We start from the raw sequence: 23,486 nt of genomic DNA, 5'->3' as shown, positions 1-23,486 counted from the left end.
GAGGCCAGCACCCTCCTGTCAGAGGCGAAAGTGAGACTTGCCCTCGGAGCTGCGTTGGTCCTGCGTATTTCAGCCTCTCCCAAACTCAGCCTTTTTGGGTTGGGGGATGGAGGAGGCGGAGACTGTGCCTCTCGGGCTCTCGCTGGCGAATCCGGCTTCTGTCCTTGCTTTGTTCGAGGCGGGACTTGGGCCTGGACTCCCGCAGTGGCTCTGGAAGGGGGGCTCGCGCGGACGCCTGCCCGCCTCGGAGGCGGAGGGACAGGACGCGCACAGTCCGGCGTTCACGCAGCACTGCCTTGTGTCTGGTCTTTCCCTCCGAGGCCGGTCGCTCTCCGGGAGCCCAGATGGAAGCAGACGGCCGGCCTGGTGGCGCCTCGCGGATGCGCTCCGTCCTCCGTCCTCCCGCGCTTTGGACGTCGCGGAGGCGCGCTGTGCTCGTGCGCCCCCTAGCGCCGTGGGCGCGCCGGTGCCGTTCCTCCCGGCGGGCGACCGCGGATCTGTGCCGAGCCCCCGCCGGCCGTGGGAACCTGCCTTGGCCGAGTGGCCCCTTCGCTTTTCCTGTAGCGTGAGCACGGCGTTTCCACGTTTGCCCAGCCCTTTCCTGGGGCTTACAGAGCCAGACCCTCCTAAGGGCTGAGGCCTCGGGTCTCCGTAAGGTGACACCCAGAGCAGCCGCGTCTGGGGGCTGTGTTGTGGCCTTGCCGCCTTTTCCTGCAGCGCTTCTTGTATGTTTTTTTTTTAACATACCCTCTCTAGAAAGGATCGGAGAATAATCAAACGTGCAGACAGTGGGAGTTCTTTTTCTTTTTCTTTTTTTAAAAGATTTTATTTATTTATTTGGCAGAGAGATCACAAGTAGGCAGAGAGGCAGGCACAGAGAGAGCGGGGGAAGCAGGCTCCCCACTGAGCAGAGAAGCCGATGTGGGGCTCGATTCCAGGACCCTGAGATCATGACCTGAGCCGAAGGTGGAGGCTTTAACCCATTGAGCCACCCAGGTTCCTCGACAGTGGGAGTTCTAAAGCCTGAGCTGAGTTAGTTGGAAATGTGTCCCCGGTAGTGGGCAAGAGCGTCTGCACCTCGCTGGCTCGCCTGCCTCCCGGAGAGAGGAATGCAGAGGCCGAAAGCCCCTGGAGCACTGACCTCGGGCCTTTCGTGTGGGCATCACGGGCTGCTGGGAAGGGAGCGATCCGATTTGCTTTCTTGTTTCTCCTTGTGACTCTACCATTCAGCCCGCTCTGGTGGGGGTTGTGGAAAACCTAGAGGGAGTTTCCGGCTTTGCCTTGCTACCGCCGTTAGAAGAGTAACATTGTAAATGTTGTAATGCAGTTGGGCCGACAGAGGGCCTTCAGGCACCTTTTGTTTCATCCACACCGAACCTGTGGACTGAGTGAGCGTCTGCCTGCCCTGGGCCCTGCACCGGGCTTTGAAAATGCAGGAAAGAAGGCGCTACTGCTGCTTCTCGCACGCAGACTCAGTTGTCCTGTTTTATCTTTCTGTGCTGTTACAAGACAAAACAAATTCATGCGGTCAGTGGAGTTTTCTTCCCCACTAAATTATAAATCCTGTGAAATGAGGCAGAATCATTTTTATCTTTTTTAACCAAGACTCCTATAATATTTTTTCCTTAGAAAGACGTTAAAATCCACTTATTAATAATCCTCCAGAGGAAGGAGAATGTTTCACACTCACAGAGAGGGTAAGGGTTTTTCGCACAATTGAGTGTTTTCTGTTTTGGCTCTTAAAAAAACCTCTTCATTTGGAAATAATTTCAACTTTACAGAAGTTGCAGAAATAAAAGTAGCATGAAGAGCTCCCTTTTACTCCTTTACCTGGATTGACCAGTTCAGATCGAACCCCCTTTGCTTAGCCATTGCCATGGCTTGACTTTTCTTGTCACGTACGCGCCTATTCCCAAACTTGAACACACACACGGACGCACACTCCTTCCTCCACCCTCTGACACTGGAGAGGTCATGTACCATGATCTTACCCCCGGATGCTTCGACGTGTTTCCCAAGATTACAGATGTCTTCTTACATGACCGCAGGAGGACAGTTACTGCTTTCATAAGTGTACACTGGCGCAGTGCTTTTTACAACCCGCTGTCCATATTCTGATCTTGTCAGTTGACCTCATTATCTCTTTCATAGTGTTTCCCTCCAGGACGGGGTCCATTCTGGGGTCACACTGTGTTTACTTGTTGTGTCTTTAGCTTTTGCCATCCGGGATGTTTCCACAGTCTTTCACGGCACTGACTTTTTTGAAGAACATGGTCCTGCCTCTCTCTCTTTGGTCACGCTCTTCATTTTGCCAAACACCTAGAATAATCTGTGATTGAAAATTAGGACAGCTTTTGGAGCAGGAGGTGGTAGAACCCGAGCACGTGGTGGCAGTTGGTGGTCCTGAATCTCCGCGACAGGCGCTGTGGTGTCCCGCGCAGCGTGGCTTCAGCCCTCTGTCAGGCGTGTCCAGTTGCGTACTTGCCTGTGAAATGCGGGCCAGCGTGCTCTGTGTCCCGGCACTGGGATTTGCTCTCGCATAAATATTTGGCCTTTATCTTTGTAGTTTTTATCAGAATGTTAAAAAGTTACTTTTTTTCCCCCTCCCATTGAATTCGTGTAAGCTAACTCTCCTAATTGCCTTTCTGGAACAGTGTGCGTAATAAATGCTTATTTGTGGTAATGCTTCCTGTAGTCAGTTTTGAATGATTTAGATGATTTTGTTAAACACTGAAATGATGTCATAAACTCAGAATTTTTGTGGGATATTCTGTTAAATCGTTCCAAGTGAACATTTGAATGGTTACCAAAGAGGCATTCGTTACTGTGCCTAGAAAGAAATAATTGTCTGTTTCGTTGCATGCACTGTGGAGGGTGGAGATCCGCTTTTGGGAAGCTTTCCCTTGCCTGAGTCCCCGGTGACTTGCGCTCTGCCGATCGTGAGACTGAACTCCCTCCTTATTGTTCCTTATGATGCTGGCGCTTCTGGCTGAGCGGCAGTGTGTGTACAGATTCTGAGGAAGAAGGTCTGGGTCATTTCTCTGCCATGAGCATAAGGGGAATAGCCATTCTGTAGGAAACAGATCCTAGCCTAGCTCCTCGGGGAGGCCAGCACCTTGCACAAATGCTGCCATCCTTGGCACCAGCTTCCTAGCGGTCCCCCCTGTCCTCTCGGTCACACAGCTGAAGTGACTGTTGTTTATACTGTGGAGGTGTAGCCGCTCACTCTCAAAGACTCATGCATTTGAGGGGTTGGAAATCCGTCTGATTGTGGCCAGAGGATGTGATTCACGGGTACCTTGGCAGCCCTGCTCACTGACACATGTGAGCCGCCGTCCAGCAGCTCCCGTTGCAGTGACAGTAGCTCCCGCTGTCATTTGTTGAGTGCCAGGTGATATTTTAGAGTCACACAGTTGATAGTTTGCAGTTGCTTATGACGGCTCTTTGGGATTAAATGTTTTCATCAAGTCCTAATCTGTTGTCAGGGAGATCTTGTAATGAACACAGGCACAAATTTAGGGGGCACACTTGTAATGTCTCTGCAAAATGGGCACCTTTGAAAAGTTGTAGAGTCATTTCAGAATTGTTTACAGAGACTTTTTATGAGTAATTTTTTGAATGCATAAGGTATTTACATGGTCTGGAATTCTGACCAGAGACACACTAGGAATCTGGTGTGGCTGCCCTGCCTCCAGTTTGCTTTCCCTTGGCTCTGGCTTTTCTTCCCTTTTGTACCCAGAGTGTGCTCTTCGTTTAACAGTTTCCTGGTGATTTTCTCCCCTCCTGTACTGCAAGCTCTTCCGTGGTTTTCCCCAGTTAGGTTTGTGATCAGATGGAAGATATGTATCTGGTAGAGAAATGGGTGGCATGAAGTTGTAACAGAAACACACTTAGGGGCACCTGGGTGACTCCCATTGGTTGAGCGTCTGACTCTTGGTGTCGGCCCAAGTCATGATCTCAGGGTCCCGGAATCCAGGCCTGTGATGGCCTCCTCCCTCAGTGGGGAGTCTGCTTGAGATTCTCTCTTCCTCTGCCCCTGCACTCTATTTAAAATAAGCACATCTTAAAAAAAAAAAAAAAAGCATTTACAATCTATAGGAAAGTTTTCCTTTTTTTTTTTTTTTAAAGATTTCATTTATCCATTTGTCAGAGCAAGAGAGAGCTCACAAGCAAGGGGAGCAGCAGGCAGAGGGAGAAGCAGCTTCCCCTCTGAGCCGGGAGCCTGCACTGGGCAGGTCAGGCTGATCTGTTTTCTGTCCTTACCGTTTTACCATAGAATGTTACATAAATGTAATCATACCACATGTAGCTTTTGAAGTCAGACTTCTTTCCCTTAGCATGATGCTTTTGAGAGCCACTGAGCAGCATTTCATTTATAGACGTACCACATTCACCTCTTGACGGACATTTGGGTTGTTTTAGTGTTACGAGTAGAGCTGCTGTAAACCTCAGCATGCACGTTTTCCGGGGACATAGGTCTTTATTTCTCCTGGGTGAGTAGGTGTGGGCTAACTTGGTATGAACCTGCCAGACTCTTCCCCAAAGCGGCTGTACCGTTCTGCATCTGTGTCCGCCATGAGGAAAGCTGCAGTCATTCCCTAATCCTCAGCATTTGGTATCATCGGGAATATTTTCTCCTAATCTATGGCTTGTGTTTTCATTTCCTGCTGAGTAAATTTTGAGGTTTTATATCTAGACTTGAGATGTCTCTCTGGAGTGGGCTGTAAGGGAATGCCATTCAGCAGTGTCGTTTTTCACCCCCACCTTCTTCCGCTTCCTTTGCACTGGAATAGACCTTTCCCTTCCAGAGCTCGAGGTTACACCTGAGAGCGGTTAATACAGGCTTTCCCCTGGTGTTGGAAATGGTAAGAGGGTCTGAGTTCCTGTTGCAGATGATGATTTCTAAATTGTTTTGGGGCCCTGCTTATTTTTACCATTACTATCAATGCACAGTTTCTTTGTGGATTTTTGCAAGTATATGTGAATATTATGTGACGATGTTCTTATTTTTAATATATATTTGTGGTCTGGCTAGCTATTGCCAAAGAGCCCTCCGGCAGTATTTTCCCATGAAATATTGGTGCATTGGGGCGCGTGGGTGTCTGAGTCATTGAGTATCTGACTCTTGGTTAGGCTCAGGTCACAATCTCAGGGTCATGAGATCGAGCCCCCATAGGCCTCTGCCCTCCTCGGGGAGCCTGCTTGAGATTCTCTCCCTTCCCTCTACCCTCCCCCTCTGCTCCTCTCCCTGCTCAGACTCGCACACTCTAAAATAAGTAAGTAAATTAAAAAAAAACTTAAAAGAAGGATCAGTGCATTTTTTTTTTTTAAAGATGTATTTATTAGAGAGCACATGCATACAAGAGGGGGAGAGGGAGACTCCCAGGGAGATTCCTCCCACTAAGCTCGGAGCCCAACATGGGGCTTGATCCTAGGACCCTGAGATCATGACCTGAGCTGAAATCAGGAGTCAGCCACTTAACTGACTGTACAACCAACCAGGCAGTCCTTGGTGCAATCTTACTAATATGCTGTGAGAGTTCGTTGTTATTTATTCACGTTTATGATAATAATAGGCATTTCCATTTATATAATATGTGGTTACTGGTTATTTTTGAATCACATGCTTGTACATTTCGCAGCAGGTCACTCAGCTCCATTAGAGCCAAGGAACCACAACTCTGCTTACCATTTTTTCTTTTTTTTTAAAGGTTTATTTATTTGAGGGAGAGAGAGAGTGAGCAGGTGAGGGGCAGTGGGAGAGGGAGGTCAGGCTCCATCCCAGGACCCTGAGATCAGGACCCGAGCTAAAATCACTTTAACCAACTGAGCCACCCAGGCACCCTATCTGCTTACCATTTTTTTTTTTAAAGATTTTATTTATTTATTTGACAGAGATCACAAGTAGGCAGAGAGAGCGGGGGAAGCAGGCTCCCCACTGAGCAGAGAGTCCGATGTGATGCGGGGCTCAATCCCACGACCCTGAGATCATGACCTGAGCCGAAGGCAGAGGCTTAACCCACTTAGCCACCCAGGCGCCCCTGCTTAACCATTTTTATCCCCAGTACTGATCTTTGTACATGGTGTTAGTAGGCTCTAAATAATTATTGACTATATGAATGAATAATTTAGTGAACGGTTCTCTGTTGTAGAAATCTAGTCATCCTGATTCTTGTCAGTGACTTAGTTTGTAAAGCTCTGGGAGAAAATGAGCCATTGGGCACCTGCCACACTTGCTTCTGCCGTTGAACTGGTTGTTTCCCCATGAAGCCAGCGTTCAGAGTTCTGTGAAGGGTTTTATAACTAGACCTGTGTCTGCTCAATAATGTGTTTATACGTCAGGTTTAAATGAACTTTCAGGATAAAAAGGTACATATATATTTATCTCAAAGCTCGTTCATCAGGATCATTAGCATTTTTTTTTTTTTTGGGGGATAACTCTGTCTTCCCATGTGAACACTGTGAACCACGTTTTCTGCTTTCCAGTAGTGCATGCGGCAGAGAACACTGGCATGGAGGTAGTGAATGAGTCGGCAGAAAGGTGAACGGGACACCTGGAAGTGTCTGTGAGCCAGAATATTGTCCTTCAGGCAGGACTCTGCTGACAGGTGTGGTGTACAGTGTTTCAAAGTAAGCTTATCGGTTTCACAGTGTTGTCTGACAATTTATGAAAAGGCTCAGTAGTATTTTCTTTTATGTAATTGGAAATCTCCATTATGCAGACCCTTGATTTATTTACTTAAGAAAGGGTGTTGGGCTTCTGGCCTACACATTTCATAGGATTGGTATAATATGTAGCATTTTCCCTAAAGTATATAAATTGGATATTTTATGTGATCAGTGGCTTTTTTTTCTTTTCCAGTATATTTTTGGAGATTTTAGCCCTGATGAATTCAATCAGTTCTTTGTGACTCCTCGCTCTTCGGTTGAGGTAAGACAAAACATTTTATTGAGTATGTGTGTAGATAAAATTACTGGTTATGTTTTAGTTTTGATTTTTTTAAAATTTATGCTTTTTGATAAATCCACTGTACAGAAACATATAGAAAAGAAACTAATAGAAATGCCCAAACCCACCACCAGATTTGACTGATACTGACATTTTGCTATATTTATATAGCAAAGACTTAACGGATACAGTTGAAGCCTCCTTTGTACCCCTCTCCCATCTCATTCCGCTCCCTCCGCAGAAGTAACAGCTCTGCTGAGTTGGTATTGTTTACTGACTGGTTTTCACCTTCTACTACACACAGGGGTGTCAGCAGATAGTAACATTGTAATTTTTTATGTGGTTTAAAGGATAAATGGTTTTATACGCAGGGGTTAGGAGTGCCGACCCCCGCTTCATTTGAAAATCTACGTGTAACTTTTGATGACCCCAGAACTTAACTACTAATAATAGCCTATTGGCGATCAGAAGCCTTACTGATCATAAGAACAGTTGATTAGCACACTCCTAACCCCCGCTTCATTTGAAAATCTACGTGTAACTTTTGATGACCCCAGAACTTAACTACTAATAGCCTATTGGCGATCAGAAGCCTTACTGATCATAAGAACAGTTGATTAGCACATTTTATGTGTTACAAATGTTATGTGGTTATTCTTAGAATAAAGTAAGCTGGAGAAAAGAAAATGTTAGGAAAATAATAAGAGGAAATATGTTTATAGTGTTACACTGTATTTATAGAAAAAAATCTGCTTGTAAAGTGGACTGCACAATTGAAACCCATGGTGTCCAGGGTCAACTGTGTGTACATCGTTTTGAGGTTTATTTCATACTAAGGTATTGTTTGCTCTATCTATGCTGATACGTTTTGTTTTTCGTTCTTTGATTTTAATTGCTAAGCACTGCTGGTAGAACAGCTCTCAACAGCTGTCACAGCTCATTTGCCTTATCTCCTCGCAAGGACCATTGGGGTCTTTAGTTGGTACATAGTTACAGAAATGTTGCAGTAAACATATTTTACGTGCCTCTGTGGATTTCTCCAGGCTTTGGCCTTAGGAATGGAACTGGTCAGCGGGGAAGGAGTAAGCATCTGTGTCAGCGGGGAAGGAGTAAGCATCTGTAGTTTTGCTGGAGACCGCTGATCTGCTTTCAAAGCATCTAACAGTCTGCATCCCCATCAGCAGTGCATGAGTGTTCTCACCGTCTCATTTGAAGAAAAAATTCTTGCTTCTTAGTATAGGCATACTTAAAAACGTTGTTAATCTGTTGGGTCTGAATGGATTCTCATTGTTAACAGTTCTCAGGTGACATAGTTGAGAACTATTTCATTACTTGCCTGTGCCCATTGACAGTACAGATTTCCACTTCTTGAATTAAGCCTGTCTCCCCTGTCCACATTTTTTTATTAAGTGGCTTGTCTTTTTCTCGTTACTTACATGATTAGTGGTCTTTGGTTTTGCATGTTACAGGCATCTCGTTCTAGCATGAGGGCTTTTGAACTTCACATGTGATGCATTTTTATCTCTTTTGCTGCATAAGGGAAGTACGTTTTTAACTTAAATGTCAAATGTATTGGCTTTTTTCCTCATGGTTTGTAAATGTCTTTAAGAAATACTTTCTTTGTCTGCGGTAATAAAGACTCTGGTTTTCCTCCTAAAGTTTTAAGGTTTTGTTTCCACTGTAGTGTATGGTACAGTTGGGGCGGACTTTGCTGTCTGTGAGGTGTGGCCCTGATATGGCTTCTCTGGCGGTGGCCGTGAGTGGTCCCAGCGTCATTCGCTGAGCACTGGGCGGTTAGTTGCAGTGCCCGTGGCCGTGGCCCTTCTGCTTTATCTCTGTATCCTTACCACTCGTTTTAATGGTTGCAACTCTATAATCCATCTTCTGGGAGAGCACATACCCTCTTATACTTATTCAGAGGTGTTTTGATTCTCCTTCATCCTTTTTTTTTTTTTAAAGATTTTATTTATTTGACAGAGAAAGACACACAGCGAGAGAGGGAACAGAAGGAAGGGGAGTGGGAGAGGGAGATGGGGCTCGATCCCAGGACCCCAGGATCATGACCTGAGCTGAAGGCAGATGCCTGACGACTGAGTCCCCCAGGCGCCCCGATCCTCCCTCATCCTTAACTCTTCCTTGGGAATTTATGAATAGCAGGTCTTATAGTGGGAACAGTTAAAACCTGGCTTCTTAGCAGGCTTAAAGTTTATAATAAAGGTTGCTGTCTGTAATCCACACACTGTGTGTTAGACATCCGGGACGTGTGTATCTGCTGGTGGTGAGTGGTGGAAGTCCTGACCCCGTGGTTCCCCGCTCCCCTGACTCAGCCTTCGCTGGTGTCAGGCCAGTCGCCGTTTTTTTTGTTTTTTTTTTTTTTAATTTTGAGTTTCTGTGTTTTGTTTTTTTGTTAGATTGCAAAAATAAGGGCTATCATACAGTATTTGTTTAAAATATTACCTTCCTAATCAAAGGGCCTGAGTACTGACTTCAGATTAAGTCTGAAGTACTGTTTTCAGATTAAGTTGATTTTACTGTGCATCTAATATAACTGGATTTGTTTTTTACATTGCTCACCTTGAATTCATGTGTGAATTTGATTTTATAATTTTTTATTCTTAGAAGTAGCTATATAGTTAAAGAGGGAACTTTGAGCAATTCTCTGTCATAAATACACATTTACCACAGTCTGGGGGGCATCTTCTAAATGGTGGAGGTTTGTTGAATTAAAGGTGCCATGTGCCTGCAGAGTAAGGAAGACACACACTCCCTTCTTTTGTACCTGAACTCACTCCCACACTAATTCCTATAGTTGCACTACTAGGTTAGTAACTCTGAGTAAGTTTTGTAAACACAAAAAGAAAATGGCAGTGTTGCCTGGAGTCTCCTGGGGTCTAGAGTCTGTTTTCAGGTCCTGCCTCTGTCACTTAAGACAGTTTGTGTAAATGCAGCTTGATTTTTAAAAAACCAAAAAACAAGTACTTTTACTGCCTCACAGTTGCGTAGATTTCCCTCACCAGGGGCAGCGTGGTGTCACTGAGAGGAAGAGAGAAGGCATTCTGCATCTGGGAGTTTGCTAAACTTCCTTCGTGACTGCAGGGGGAGAGGAACCTGACTGGTGCTCAGACGAGCCTTTTTTGCTCCAGGTGTCTGTGCCCGCGGTGAATGCGGGAGCACTGTGTGAGTGTTTGAGTGGCCTTTGTGCTGCGGGTGCAAGGCCCAGGTGTAGCCCTAGGCAGACCCAGAACGGCTGCTTCCGTGTGGGCAGGAAGATCCCCGGCGCCCCCCAGTGGACAACGTGCAGCTCCCATCCCTGCAAGCCTTGGGTTTTGAACTGCCCTGTGTTTCCTCAGGTTCTTTCTTGTCACTCATTCCCTGGGGGAGAGAACTTCTTTATTGTGACCATTGAATCGACCTGCTAAGAGTTAATTGGGGAAATCAGCTGAGGACACCCCTGCACAGCAGTTCTCAGACAGTGGTGGGCGTGAGAAGTCTGGCCTGTCCTTCCGGGCGGACGTGCAGTGCCGCAGGGGTGACAGACATGAGGTCACTAGGACTCACCTTTCTTAGTGGCTCAGGGCAAGTGGCTGTGGTATCTGTGGGCATTTTCTAACATCCTATGAAAGGAAGGGCTTACGGTGGCATTTTATTGTAGTTGACTTACATGTCCATTGGAATCTTTATTTTCATTTTTTGCCTCATTTTTGGATCTTAAGGACAATTTTTAAAATCATTCCTGTGGTACTTTTTATCTTAAATGAAGGTGATTTAATTTTACTGCCTATGTTATTTTGGTAAAAAAAAATGTCATGAGAAAAGTTGAATGGATAAAGAGTTTAATGAAAAAGAATGTGTTGGGTTTGAACATTTTGTTGAGTTAAAATTTGTTTTCCACTTCCCTGTGCAGCTTCCTCCATACAGTGGAACAGTTCTCTGTGGCCCCCAAGATCCCGACGAACTCCCCGACGGTAAGCTGGTTCTCTCCTTTATCTCCCCGGCGCGTTCTCTGGCCCCGTGCGCTGGGTGGGCCGGCTGTTCGGAAGTCACGGTTTCCTCCCGCTTCATACTTTCCCAATAAACGTTCCCTGACTGCTTGCGGTTTTTGCTGTAAACTAGCATGTTTGATCTCTGAATCATTTTGATTAATGAAGTATATTTTGTGCTTCAGACTGTTAGACGTTCCAGGTTTAAGTATGGAAATAGTTGTTTGATGCCATTTTTTCTTGACCATGGTCCGTGGCACACGTGTGTCCTTTATAGCCAGCAGTTTTGGTAAAAGTTCCCCAGTGGCCTTTCTTCTGGTTGTAGAGGCTGCTGCGGGCAGAGCTGGTGATTCTGAGAGCGCGCTCTTTGCAAGGCTCAGCCGACAGCTCTGATCGGTTCTGCAGTTTTCATTTCTGTCCCAGTCTGTTCCTTAATGCTCTCGGGAAGTCAGAGGACCTTTTTACTTCCTGGTCTGTTACTTTTCTGGTGTCTGTCCCAGATACAGAGCTCATTACCGGGGACAGTGCTCACTGAGATGCAGTGATTTTGTGCAGTTGAGCACCGGTGGCTGGCTGTCGTGCGCAGAAGGCCGGGGCGCGGGTGCGTCCGAGCTGTGGGGCCTCGTGCACCGTGTGGATCATTAAGGGCCCTTGCTGGGCCTGGAGAAGCCGATGCGGACCCTTTGCTTTGAGGGCCAGGGACCTGGTTCCCAGTTTCATTAGCATGGGCAGACCTGTGAACGGGGCTTTCGTTGTAATTTAAACATAAACCTGAAGAACCTGTGCAGACCTTTTATGTACAGCAGAGAGTCGGCGGCATCTAACGTCCTTAGCGGTTTGGAGGAAACCATGATCTGGGAGGCTGAGGGAAGAGCAGTGCTAGGGGCGACGGGGTGGTTACGTGTCCTGGCTGGCTAGCCTTCGGAGACCCCGCTTGCCGGGTCTGCCGCCGTCTGTCCCCGAGTACTTGGCGCGTAGGAAGTGTGCTGCGGTGGCTTACTCAGCGCTTTCCCCTTCGTGTTGCTCCTTTCTTCCTCGTTCGGTTCACGGTCTCACCGTCTTCCCAGGGCCCAGGCTGCAGGTTGGAGGCTCCACCAGCTCCTCTCCGTGGCCTCTCCCTCCCTTCCTCACGCCGCACCCCTCCTTTTAGGCTGTCTTCTCGGCTTAGTTCCTGCGTCATGGCTCCTCTTCTCCATTGTCTCTTCTCTCAGGTCCGTCTTTTCATCTGCCAAAAACACAGCTGGGATCTGGCCACCGGCTCACGCTGCCAGTGACAGGGCAGCTTAAAGGCGCCTTTCCCTGGGGCCTTTCCTGTTCTCTCGTGTTTCTGTGACGTTTATTCCTTTCACAGTGCCTGTCCCGCTGGCCGGTAATGAGTCTGCCTCCCTCTTCCGACAGTTGGGCTCTGGGTGGCAGGGATCAGGATCACCCATTTCTCTGTGCTCAGCAGCTGCGCACTGTACTTCTGGAATGTTGTAAACCGTCCGTGTGTTTTTGGTGAATGATTAGAACTCTTTGTTCTCCCGCCCACCGTGGGGAGCTACAGCAAGTGCTTTCAGGGGCTCCTCATCACGGCGTGCCTTTTACACCTCTGCTTTTTTAGTCCGATCCTAGAGCTGGGATTGACTCCCCCCACCCCTCCAGCCAGCTCTCCTGCCAGTTCCACTGACTTCCTGTGGCTTCTGACTGAAATTGGTTGCTCTTTCCTATATCTGGAAGCATCCTTTCTGGGAAGCTGTTGAGGCCTTCTCTTGCCCTGCCTCTGCACTGTCAGCTTCAGTCCGAGGTGTTTTTCTGCTACTCGCTGTCACTCCCGGAGGCAGGGACTTCGCCCTACTAAACTCGTACCCTCTGTGATAAGCACTTGGCACGCAGCTAGGTGCTCTGTTAACTGGAGAAATCAGCCAAGGAAGCCACGTAAGCAGCACTTCCCAGACAGTGATGGGCACAACAGTCTCTGGGGGCCCCCGAGCGTTGCAGACGGTGTGGCCCATCCAGCATCCTGGGCGCCGCAGGGATCCCGCCTAGCAGAACGCTATGTTAGGATGGCGTTGTTTTATTTGAGCTGGTTTTCCTTCCCCCAGCAACCCCACTGTCTGCGTGGCCTGAGCACTGAGGCCCCATTCACCCGCTGCGTCGACTCTGTGTTTCAAGCCTGGGTTTGTAGGCTTTCACCAGAAGCCATCAGCCCACAGGTTGGGCTTCGTGCTGACTCCTCTGCTGCGCGGCGCACGCATTGTCCGTGAAACGTGTTGTGGGTGAGAAGAGGGGCTGCTTTGGGCAGGACTCTTCGCCTTTTGGTGGTACACTCAGACCCTCTGCGGGGTAGATGTTTTGGAAATAACCGTAGCATGATGTTTCCACTAATGTCCTTTCCTGTTCTAGAATATTCTGTGATATGATAAGATTAAGGATTGAAATGTGGAAGGCACTGTGTCTATTGGAAGTAATCAAGATCTTGCACAAGCTGCATGCCACAAAGCATACTAACGTCTGATTTCTGATTTCACAGCACACGCCATCGTCTGCAGAGGGTGGCTTCCCCACGGGGAGTGTTCTTCCTTGCCCCACACACATCCACGTCCGTCCGTGGAGTGGCACTGCACCCTCGAAGCATCGTGGGAGAGGTGGTGCCTGAAATCAAACGGACACTTTATTTTTAGGTGTCGTAAAAGAGAACATCATTTTCCTTTAGTGATTCTTCTCAAAACAAGGGAAAACAGTGCTCAGAGGCGAATGGATTCAGATGTTCATATTGATGACTGTGTGACAGTGTGCTGTCAGGTGCAGGGGTCATTAGTATCCCTTTTCCAGGAACTTCTTGTTGTCGGGAAAGTGCAGCCCCGCCCCCTGAGGTGTGGTCACAAAGCAGAGGAAGAATTAGGGGACTGGTGGCGTCCCTGTCCCTAGATGTCTTGCACACGATGGGCCCCTTGGGCTGTTTGTTGAAAGACTACCAAGGTCAAAAGTATTCAGTTATTTGTAGTAGAGCACAGTTCTCTTGATAGTATGATTTTATTGATTGGTTTATTTGTTTATTTTGGAATACTTGCCTTGAGAAGTTGGCCTTTTGTGCTAGACTGGGAGAGATGTGCAGTTATGCATTCCGGATAAATGAGAAGTTATGTGTCCTTCCCTTAACGTCAGAATTTATAACTGTTTCATCAGATACACGAGGACACTGGCACTTGACGTCTGTTGAAAGATGCAGCTGATTCTACAACTTAACCTAATTCAGAGATGTGAACTATGAAAAAATGTACATTTTGGAGTGGATGGACTGTAAAGATGGTCTGTACTCCTGCTAGCCAGTTGGCGGGAAGTATCAAAGGGTTCCAAAGAAATTTTTAAAAAAGTTTGCAGTCCTAATTGTCCTTTGGTGTTTTTTGGAAGTGTGGCTACCACCCTTAGAGTTGGTCCAATAGCAGCTGATTTCGGGCACAGTTTCGCGCATTCAGCAAGGCCGTCCGCACACTGCAGCGAAGGTTGCAGGAGGAGGTCAGAGGATGGCGGATTCGAGAGTGCTGCCTCCGAGGAGCACCTCTGCAGAGCGCGCGGATTCTGGACGTAGTGCAGACTTTCTGAATCACTAAATTACACTAATTAGGGAAGCCATAATATAGTAATGACTTTAAATCCCTAAGTTAGTCGTCATGGTTTTCTTTTTAAGTTGTCCAAAATACCTGCACCCTAGCCAATAAAGTTAGATTTCATTGAGGGGTGTTTGTAGACAGGCAGAATATTATTTGCTTTTTATTATAATTTCATTTGAATTTCTACTTTCTGAATGTCTCCCTTAGCTACCCTGAGAGTGGAAAATGAATACGGGCTTCTGGTTTTTGTAGATCTAAAATTAAATAAGGTTTTATAGTCACTACTTATTTTTGGCTAATTATTTGTCACAGAAATGAAATGTCATAGCTGTGTTAATTAGAAGACAGCTTTAAGGGTTTGGTTTCAAAAAGGAAAGGATTAATTATAGAGACTTTTATAGTTTGTGTAACTGTGCTCTTAACTGATGCTGTATTTACTGATCGTTTTCTTTCTAAACAGGACAAGAATATCAGAGAATTGAGTTTGGTGTTAATGAAGTGATTGAGCCCAGTGACGCTTTGCCGAGAGCCCCCAGCTACAGTATTTCCAGCACACTGAATCCTCAGGCCCCTGAGTTTATTCTCAGCTGCACAACTTCCAAAAAGACCCCTGATGACCTCGATAAAGAAGCGACCTATGGCGCTGTGGACTGCCAGTACCCAGGCTCTGCTCTTGCCCTGGATGGCAGTTCGGGCGCGGAGGTGGAGGTTTTAGAAAGCGATGGTGTCGCGGGTGGTCTTGGACAAAGGGAGCGTAAAAAGAAGAAAAAACGTCCCCCAGGATATTACAGTTACTTGAAAGATGGTGGTGAGGGTGGTCTTCCCACGGAAGCCCTTGTCAATGGCCACGCCAATCCAGCGGTCCCACACAGCGTAGGCTCAGAGGATGCGGAGTTCGTGGGCGATGTGCCCCTATCGGGGACACCCAGGACTTGTGACAGCCCTCAGGATTCCACGGACTTCGTCAGTGACGCTGTGCCCGGTGGGCCTTTCCCCGGAGCCCTCGATGGCGATGCCAGGACTGCAGGGCAGCCTGAGGGCTGCCATGGGACTGACTTGGAACAGTCCTGCCTCTCTGCGGAGGCTGGCAGGGACAGCCTGTTGAGGACAGCGGTGGCTCAGCCTTACATGGGAACTCATACTACTGAAAACCTTGGAGTTGCTAATGGACAAATACTTGAATCCTCCGGTGAGGGCTCAGCTGCCAATGGAGCCGAGTTGCACACTGTGGAAAGCGCGGACTCGGGCCCCACCAAAGCCGAGAGCGCTTCCCCTGCCTCTGACGCCCCGGCCTCTGCGGCGGGCACTGCTCCCACGAGCCAGCCTAAGTCATGGGCCAGTCTTTTTCATGATTCTAAGCCCTCTTCCTCCTCACCCGTGGCTTCTGTGGAAACTAAGTATTCCCCTCCTGCCACATCTCCCCTGGTCTCTGAAAAACAGATTGAAGTCAAAGAAGGGCTTGTTCCAGTTTCAGAGGATCCCGTAGCCATAAAGATTGCAGGTATAGTTCAAAAGATTGAGGTTGGAAGTGAAGATGGGAGCAGAGCTCTGCCCCTGTTGAATAAGCTTGATGCTGTCTGGGCTGAGAAACTGTGTGCTAGATTGTTCCCCAGAGCAGTAGTCGGTGACCAGTGTGTTAAGGGGAATTTCTCGGGAATGTCTGTGCCTTAAATGCTCTCTGTCTAGAAGGAAATGGTGCTTAAGCACAGTGCGGGTGGGTTGGGGGTCATACCTTCACGTGAGATGAGTGCTCCGTGTCTGTCATCAGTCCTTTTCTGTTGACGGAGTGCATTTCCACGTCCTTGCCTTTTGATCCAGTAATCTGCTCCAGCCGGTGACGGAGTGCACTCGTCCCATGCGCGTCACAGCTGCCCTGCACCTTTGCTATGTAATCCTTGACTTGGACTCCCTTGGCGCTGTTTCTTTTCTGTATTTCTTAGGGTATAAGAAAGCATTTGGGTTTTTTCCCTTATTACTGCCTGTTTTGGATTGAGTCAATGGATTTTACTTAGCTGTAGTACACCAAGGTCAGCTCTTGGCAGGAAAAGAAAAACTGCAACAATTTAGGTCAGAGTTGATGCTTTGTTCGGAGTGCTCAGGCTCACAAGTAGGATGGATTTCAGTAAAAACAGCTGCATGATGGCTTTTTTTTTTTTTTAAAGATTTTATTTATTTATTTGACAGACAGAGATCACAAGCAGGCAGAGAGGCAGGCAGAGGGAGAGGAGGAAGCAGGCTCCCTGCTGAGCAGAGAGCCCGATGTGGGGCTCGATCCCAGGACCCTGGGATCATGACCTGAGCCGATCATGACCTAAAGCAGAGGCTTTAACCCACTGAGCCACCCAGGCGCCCCTGCATGATGTTTTTAAGTTAAACTAGGAAGTCCGACGTGCAGGGACTGCATGCCTGTGTTCGTGTCTCGGGAGCCGGAGTCTGTCCGGTTTCATGCTGCCCGGAGGTCAGCATGCAGCTCTGCAGAGTCTTGCCCCACTAGCCGAGGTAGAACCAGCTGTCTTGGGCTTTTTGTGAAGCGCATGGGTGTAACATTTGGAACGTTGGGCAGCGTCTGTCCCCAGGATGAGGATCCGTTGCAGGATCGAGCCGCGGAGTGCGCGGCCCTTAACGGATGGTCGCGGTTCCGTCCGTACATCCTTCTGAACAGTCGTGGTGTCTCGTGGTGTCTCGAGTTCTCCCGAGATGAGAAGATAATTGGCAGGCCAGTGATTCTGGGCTTCATATGTACATGTATTTTCAAGTTAGATGATGTCTTTATTACAACTTTTGGAATGTATTCATTGTAAGAGAAAGCTGTCACATGATAAGACGATAGAAACCTTTGTATAGATCAGTATGTTAAAAGTTTTATTTTTAAAACTCTACATGAGAAATGCATCAGTGGGATGCTTTTAAAAATGTGCATTCTAAGTTCAAAGTAATGACAGCGCTATAATAATACTTCTGTTCCTAAAAACCTCCCATTTCTAGGAAATTTTCCCAATCTTTATTTAAAATAAGAAAAACTTCATTTTAAAAGTTTTGGAACATTTTGATCCTGTGACTTGAAATGTGTTTTGATACATAGTTTGCTGTGTTGTACATTTGTTAAAATCTCACCTGCTCAGGTCTGCTGTTAACCCGAACTGCCGTGGAGGCTCCGGGCTCCTTGTATGAGTGGGGAGCGCGGTGCCGGGCGCGGTCAGGTCTGTTGGAGTTGAGGCAGGGCCGCCCTAGCAGGGTTCCTTCCTTGATCGTAGTTTGATTAGACTAGTCCGGTTGAGAAGATGTTTTCATCTTCTGAGGGAAAGTGTAGCTCTTTGTAAAATACGTGATTCTTTGAGCCTTTTTATGGAGCCTTAGACATCTGGAACGCAGCTGCCGACAGTTGTGAGCGGTGCTTCCTGTGGATCCACGCGCAACGGCGCCAACACGAAATGCCTCTTGGGATCACACGCACTTAGGTAAAGTGGTGCTGCTTGGAGGTGTCCCCTTGGTCGCACTCTCCTCTGTAGAGGTTTACTTTATAAAAATGATGAGCTGTATTCCGTTTGTTGTAAGTAAGACCCACTACTGCAGACTTCCCTTGAATGGGCGTGCTTTTCACTGTAGGCTCACTCGTTTTAAACCATGTTGAACCATGTGACATTCTCGTTCCAATAAAAGAGCTCTTGACTGAGGTTGGTTATCCTAAAATTAGCATAAGCATCTAACTGGTTCTAACAAGAGAGTAATTTTTGCGTTTATTATGCTATTTATTAGCTTGAGGGAAAGAGGAAGAAGGGAACAGTTTAGATACCAGCTTATTCTGTTCTGAGTTCTTCGAATAATACCAATATCCACAGTTGATTTTTTTTTTTTTTTTTTTAAGCCCAGGCTCATTTATTTTGGATGCCCCCATTTCTGGATTCTCTGCCCTGTCATTAAGTCTGTGCTTCATAAATGCCAACTGATTTTTATATAACTACCAGTGAAATACAAATGAGGAAAAACCTACTGTAAACAAAGAATAAGAACACCGTATAAGGCATTTTGAATGGAAATACACCAGCTCGTGATGAGTTTTAACTGTCCGTTGAGTGGGTTCTGCTTTCACCTTCTCGGTGTAGACTGTCAGCATTTTGTTCCATTGGCTGTTCTTCTGAAGTGTGAGTCTGATCTGGGGAGTTGGAAGGGAAGAGCACTTGTCTGGGCGTGCTCAGTGCCTTGCCCAGCCCCGCAGGACGGTGGGCACCGACACAGAAACCCGCGTGGGCTTGCAGAGGGGTCCGGCTTTCAGCGAGTGGTTATTGTCAGTCTGGGAGGGAATATTTGGCACTTTTCAGTAGGAACAGCTGAACTAGGAGGTGTGAAAAAGAAACTTGAAATCTCAGTAGCTTGTATTTGAAAGTGGTTGCAAAATACCAAATTTGTCCATGTTTAGGAGTAAGTTTGACAAACACAAGTAGCACAGGGATTGGCGACGCCCGCAGCTGGGGGAGCGGCTGTGGTCTTCGTGGTGACGCGTATATCCTTGTGATGAACCTTTACTTTTTCCTGGTTTTCACTAAGAAACATTTGTCATATCCCAAACCTAAATTGTATCAAATGCTTTCAAATCACAAATAGAGCTATTTTGTATTTTATCTTTTGGTTTTAAAATCTTCTATCGATGTCTTTTGTTTTAAAAGAGTGGAAGTAATGGTGGGCAAGGGCTGAAGACCTACATGAAATGAATTAGAATTCCAGTGGAAAGAGGAGGAAGTAAACTGAGGTCTTTGACGGCTCTAAAAAAATCTTCGTGAGGAAATCGAACCACCTAGTCATACCATTTATTACGAGTTTTAGTCAAACCTACTGAATATGTGATTCTGTATAGTGGTTATATACCTACGGTTCATTCCAGGGGGGCGGCAGAATCATGACAAGTCGGGTCTGCTCGGAAAAAGGAGTTCCTGTGTCCTCATTTATTTTAAATGTAAACAAATACATACCTTGTGATTGATCATTTTTTTGGTGGCTTATAAATTGTATTTATACTTACCTCTTCCTTGGGAAATGATTTCTTAAATATTTTGCATTTCCTTTTCAAATTGTCCAAAATAGGGAAGGTTGTGATGATGTAGCACGCCTTCCGCTGCAGAGGTACGGCACCTGCTTGTAGGATCCCTCCCTGCCTGTGGGTGGAGAGTTTCCGTATCCGTGTGCATATGTTCTTGCTGGTATTTATGATGTGTCTCTCTTCTAGAACTGAATCGAGAGCCCTCTACCTGTAAAGCGTGTGTTTATCCTCAGCCAATGGACAGTGGTACATTTTGGTCACTCTGCTGTCCTCCAGCTGATTAGGTAACCAACCTAGCTGGGGCGTGTTCTTCCAAAGTGATGTAACAAAGAAAACGAAAACACTTGCAGGACGCGCTGGGTAGTTGAGGAAGAGGGCCAGATACTAGGTCAGTGGCATCAGAATGTTGATTACAGGCCACTTACTGGGCCTTAAGAATCAAGGAGAGTTCCTACTTTGTATTTTCATAGAACTTAAGTGGTGACATGACCTCTATATCCTAGTTTTAGTGAGACAAAATTTGATGCACAAAGTACATGTAAAAATAATCCTATCTTATATTGACTTAAAAGTTTACAATGCAAGTGTTGCCACTGAGTTTGTAAATCATTTCTTTGGAATGATTTGTGGCAACATATGTGAGCTACTGTGTATGTCTTGAAATACGAGAAAGGCTGTTAACCACTCAGTTTTTCTGTACGTCAGCAGATTTCATGAGAAAGTTGAATTTTAGTTTAGCCACCTAATGTTTAAACTGTAAAAAAGTGAAGACACCAGCTTCAGTTTTCTGCTGTTTATGTGAAAATGGAGTCATTCTGGCCTTCTGGGCCGTTCTAGTTACATTGTTCTGGGCGGCCACACCAGCCCTGTGAGAAGGGTGGGTCGATGAGGCCGTCCTCCGCAAGGCTGCTGTGTCAGTGAATCTGAATAGTGAATTACATGATGATAATGAATTGGAAAGAAGGCCTTTGGATGAGAAGTTTGTTATTACCATCAGCTTCTGATCATTTGCTCTAAAAGAAGGTGAGATAGAGAACCAGCAGTGATGTCTTTGCAGCATGGGTCAGTCTTCGAGCTTCAAGCTCCGAAGCACCCTGCCTTCTGTCCTTTGGCACCACTCGCCTGGCCTTGATTCTTTTGACCTCGGTAAGTACAGTGCTTGTTAGACTTCAAGGTCGGAATACAGTAGTATATGGAACTGGAGCCAGGAGTGGTACCAAAACACTGAAAGCAGTTTATCACACTGGCGTGTCGCAAGTCCAGAATAATTGAGTTGTAGCAGCAGGATTCAGTAATAGTGACAGGTGACAGTGGACAAGAACTAGGATTGTGTGTGTGTGTGTTTCACTGGGTGGGAGCCGAGCAGGAGCTCACTGACTTTGTCAATGTTGGTGTCTGGCTCAGTTTATGGTTACTAAAATTCTTGAGGGGGGAAAGGCCCAACATATACTATGTTACAAAACCAAAACTTGACATTGTTTGGATATTTGTTTCTTTCTTTCTTTTTTTTTTTTTTTTTTAAGATTTTATTTATTTATTTGACAGACAGAGATCACAAGCAGGCAGACAGGCAGAGGCAGAGAGAGAGGGGGAAGCAGGCTCCCCGCTGAGCAGAGAGCCCGATGTGGGGCTTGATCCCAGGACCCTGGGATCATGACCTGAGCCGAAGGCAGAGGCTTTAACCCCCTGAGCCATGCAGGCGCCCCTGGATATTTGTTTCTTAAGAGAACATCGTAGATAAGATGTTTAATTTTTTACATGCTTTCATATCTTTTGAAATGGAACTCTGTATATTTACAAAATGTTCAGTACTTAATTTTAAGTAATTTAATTTCTTAGAGTACTGAAAATTGTTGGTTCACCTAAAGTTTTTCATAAATTTCCTTTCTCTTCCTTTTCCCATCTACATCAGTTTTTTTCCCCTTGCTTTATTTATTTATTTTAGAGAGAGGGAGTGGGTGTAGAGGGAGTGGGCTGGGGGGTGTCCTCAAGCAGACTCCACCCTGAGCGTGGAGCCCAAGGTGGGATTTGTTGTGGGGCTTGATCCCAGGACCTTGTGATCACGACCTGAGCTGAAATCAAGAGCACGATGCTTAACCGACTGAGCCACCCAGGCGCCCCAGTTTTTTATTTTCTGGTAAGGATAATTAGAGCCTGTGATGAGCTGGCTGTCCTGCTGGGTGTTCTCTACACTCCTGTTACAGGATTGGTGTCTTCACTGCAGCCCTGCCTGGTGTGGCTCGTCAGCTCTGTTACAGGGAGGGGTGAGGTCTTCCGTTTCAGTTGCAAAATGAAGTGGCAGAGCCAGGCTTTGACCCTGGTTGTCTGGTTTGTCTTCCTGGGCTCTTGTCTCCTTCACGGGGACACCTGCAGGCTTTGTGAACATGTGATAGAATGACCTTCAGAGTCCGCTGGGTCATTTCTGATAAGCACGAATGGAGTCATTTACCATAACCAAGACCTTTAGTCTCCAGATGTTTAAGGCACCCCCTGTACTCTTAGTAAGTACTTTGTGTGGGCCACCTGCTATCTCGGTCAGTGAGTTGTGATAGCTTTGTCAAAAGTGTTGTCTAGAGAATAAGATAGGGCAGTTACAGATGTCTACTCCTAGTAGGAGAAAGAGCAGTCATCACTTGCAGAGGGGATTGGGGGCCAGTAGGAGATGTGCTGGAACCTGGGGACGGCAGGATGAGGTTGGGGCAGCGAAGGCCTGGAAGTTATGTTACCTGGCGAGGGAGGACTCAGCAGAGTAGTGAGCACTGTGAGGGAGTCATCTGGAAGGAGCTGCACACCTCTGATACAAGGTGGTGTCCGCGGTGCCTGCTGCCACAGAGAAGGGCCGGGGCCTGCTCTGGGTGCCTTCAGGGAAGGCTGCTTCCATTCCAGGCTGTCTTTGAGAGTAGAGTTTTAGGCTCGCCGGAAGGCACAAACGACAGAGTGATACTCTATTTTAGCTTATGTAAAACTTGCCAGTGGAGAGAAAGGTTTTCTAGAACAGCAGCGTAACGGTTAAGGAAAATCTAGATCGTTTACTCTTTTTTCTCCGTATAGACGGGTCGGTAAAGATACTGACCTTCAAATTTATACCAGAGACTTTTTCCCCAAAGATTTAGGTATTTCAGAGAGGGAGAGAGTGGACAGAGGGAGGAGCAGAGGGCAAGAGAAAATCTCAAGCAGACTCCCCATCGAGCAAGGAGCCGGAAGTGGGGCTTGTTCCCCGGGACCCCGGATGGCGACCAGAGGTGAAGTCAAGGCTTGGCCTCTGCTCCGGTGCAGCCCCGGCTGCCCCGTACCGGAGGCTCTTTGGAAGCATGTTAAAGGCTTGAGGCTGGTTCAGTAATTCTCTGATAAACGTCCTGGTGCCATTTTGTTCCACATAATGTGTCCGAGGTTTGCCGTGTTCCTTTAGTGCTTGGATGGCAGTTCGGAGCTTGGAGTTGTTACGTGCAGTTACGGAGCGCACCGCTAGGTGATGCTCGGAGCCCTGAGTTAACATTGTAGAAGCCAAACGGCAAAACTGCCGTTTTCCTGCCTGTTCCCTAAAATAAGTGAACCAGAAGCGATGGCCAGAAGCTGGCATTGCTTCAAGGGAAGGGTTGATGTAGAAACTGAAGGTTTCTGTCCAACCAGTACACCCCGCTTTCCAGATGAGTGGTGGGCGGAAGTCCACTACCGGCCACTTTGAAATTGGACTCGCTCTCCGCGTCCCTAGGCTTGAGCGCTTCACCCTGCAGCCGCACGCTTGCTCTGGGCATGAGGCTCGGCAGCAAAGGGAAGAGGTGCCTTCTCCTGAGGAGCGTCGAGCGCTTAGTTCTTGATCTTTTTGCACCTGTTTCCCTCTCGAGAGTGGCATTGGCCTTGTCATAAGTTCCTTTTTTTAAAATTTCGTAAGATATTAATTAAAAGCACTTTTGACCAGCTATAAACAT

The 23,486-nt window shown here is 46.9% G+C and overlaps 1 protein-coding gene across 1 annotated transcript in view; it reads left to right on the top strand.

Annotated features, from left to right (window-relative positions):
• The window catches only part of USP10 (ubiquitin specific peptidase 10), a 67,339-nt gene that overhangs the window by 24,520 nt on the left and 19,333 nt on the right, over positions 1–23,486 (top strand). The window contains exons 2-4 of the mRNA XM_032854604.1: positions 6,863–6,931; positions 10,854–10,914; positions 14,983–16,023. Of these exons, the coding sequence (XP_032710495.1) occupies positions 6,863–6,931; positions 10,854–10,914; positions 14,983–16,023 (1,171 nt within the window). The remainder of the gene's footprint in view (positions 1–6,862; positions 6,932–10,853; positions 10,915–14,982; positions 16,024–23,486) is intronic.

This window comes from Lontra canadensis, unplaced genomic scaffold (assembly GCF_010015895.1).
Source record: "Lontra canadensis isolate GAN:19392208 unplaced genomic scaffold, GSC_riverotter_1.0 scaffold8, whole genome shotgun sequence".
In the NCBI taxonomy this organism is placed as follows: Eukaryota; Metazoa; Chordata; class Mammalia; order Carnivora; family Mustelidae; genus Lontra; species Lontra canadensis.
This window is presented reverse-complemented; position numbering and strand designations above follow the sequence as displayed.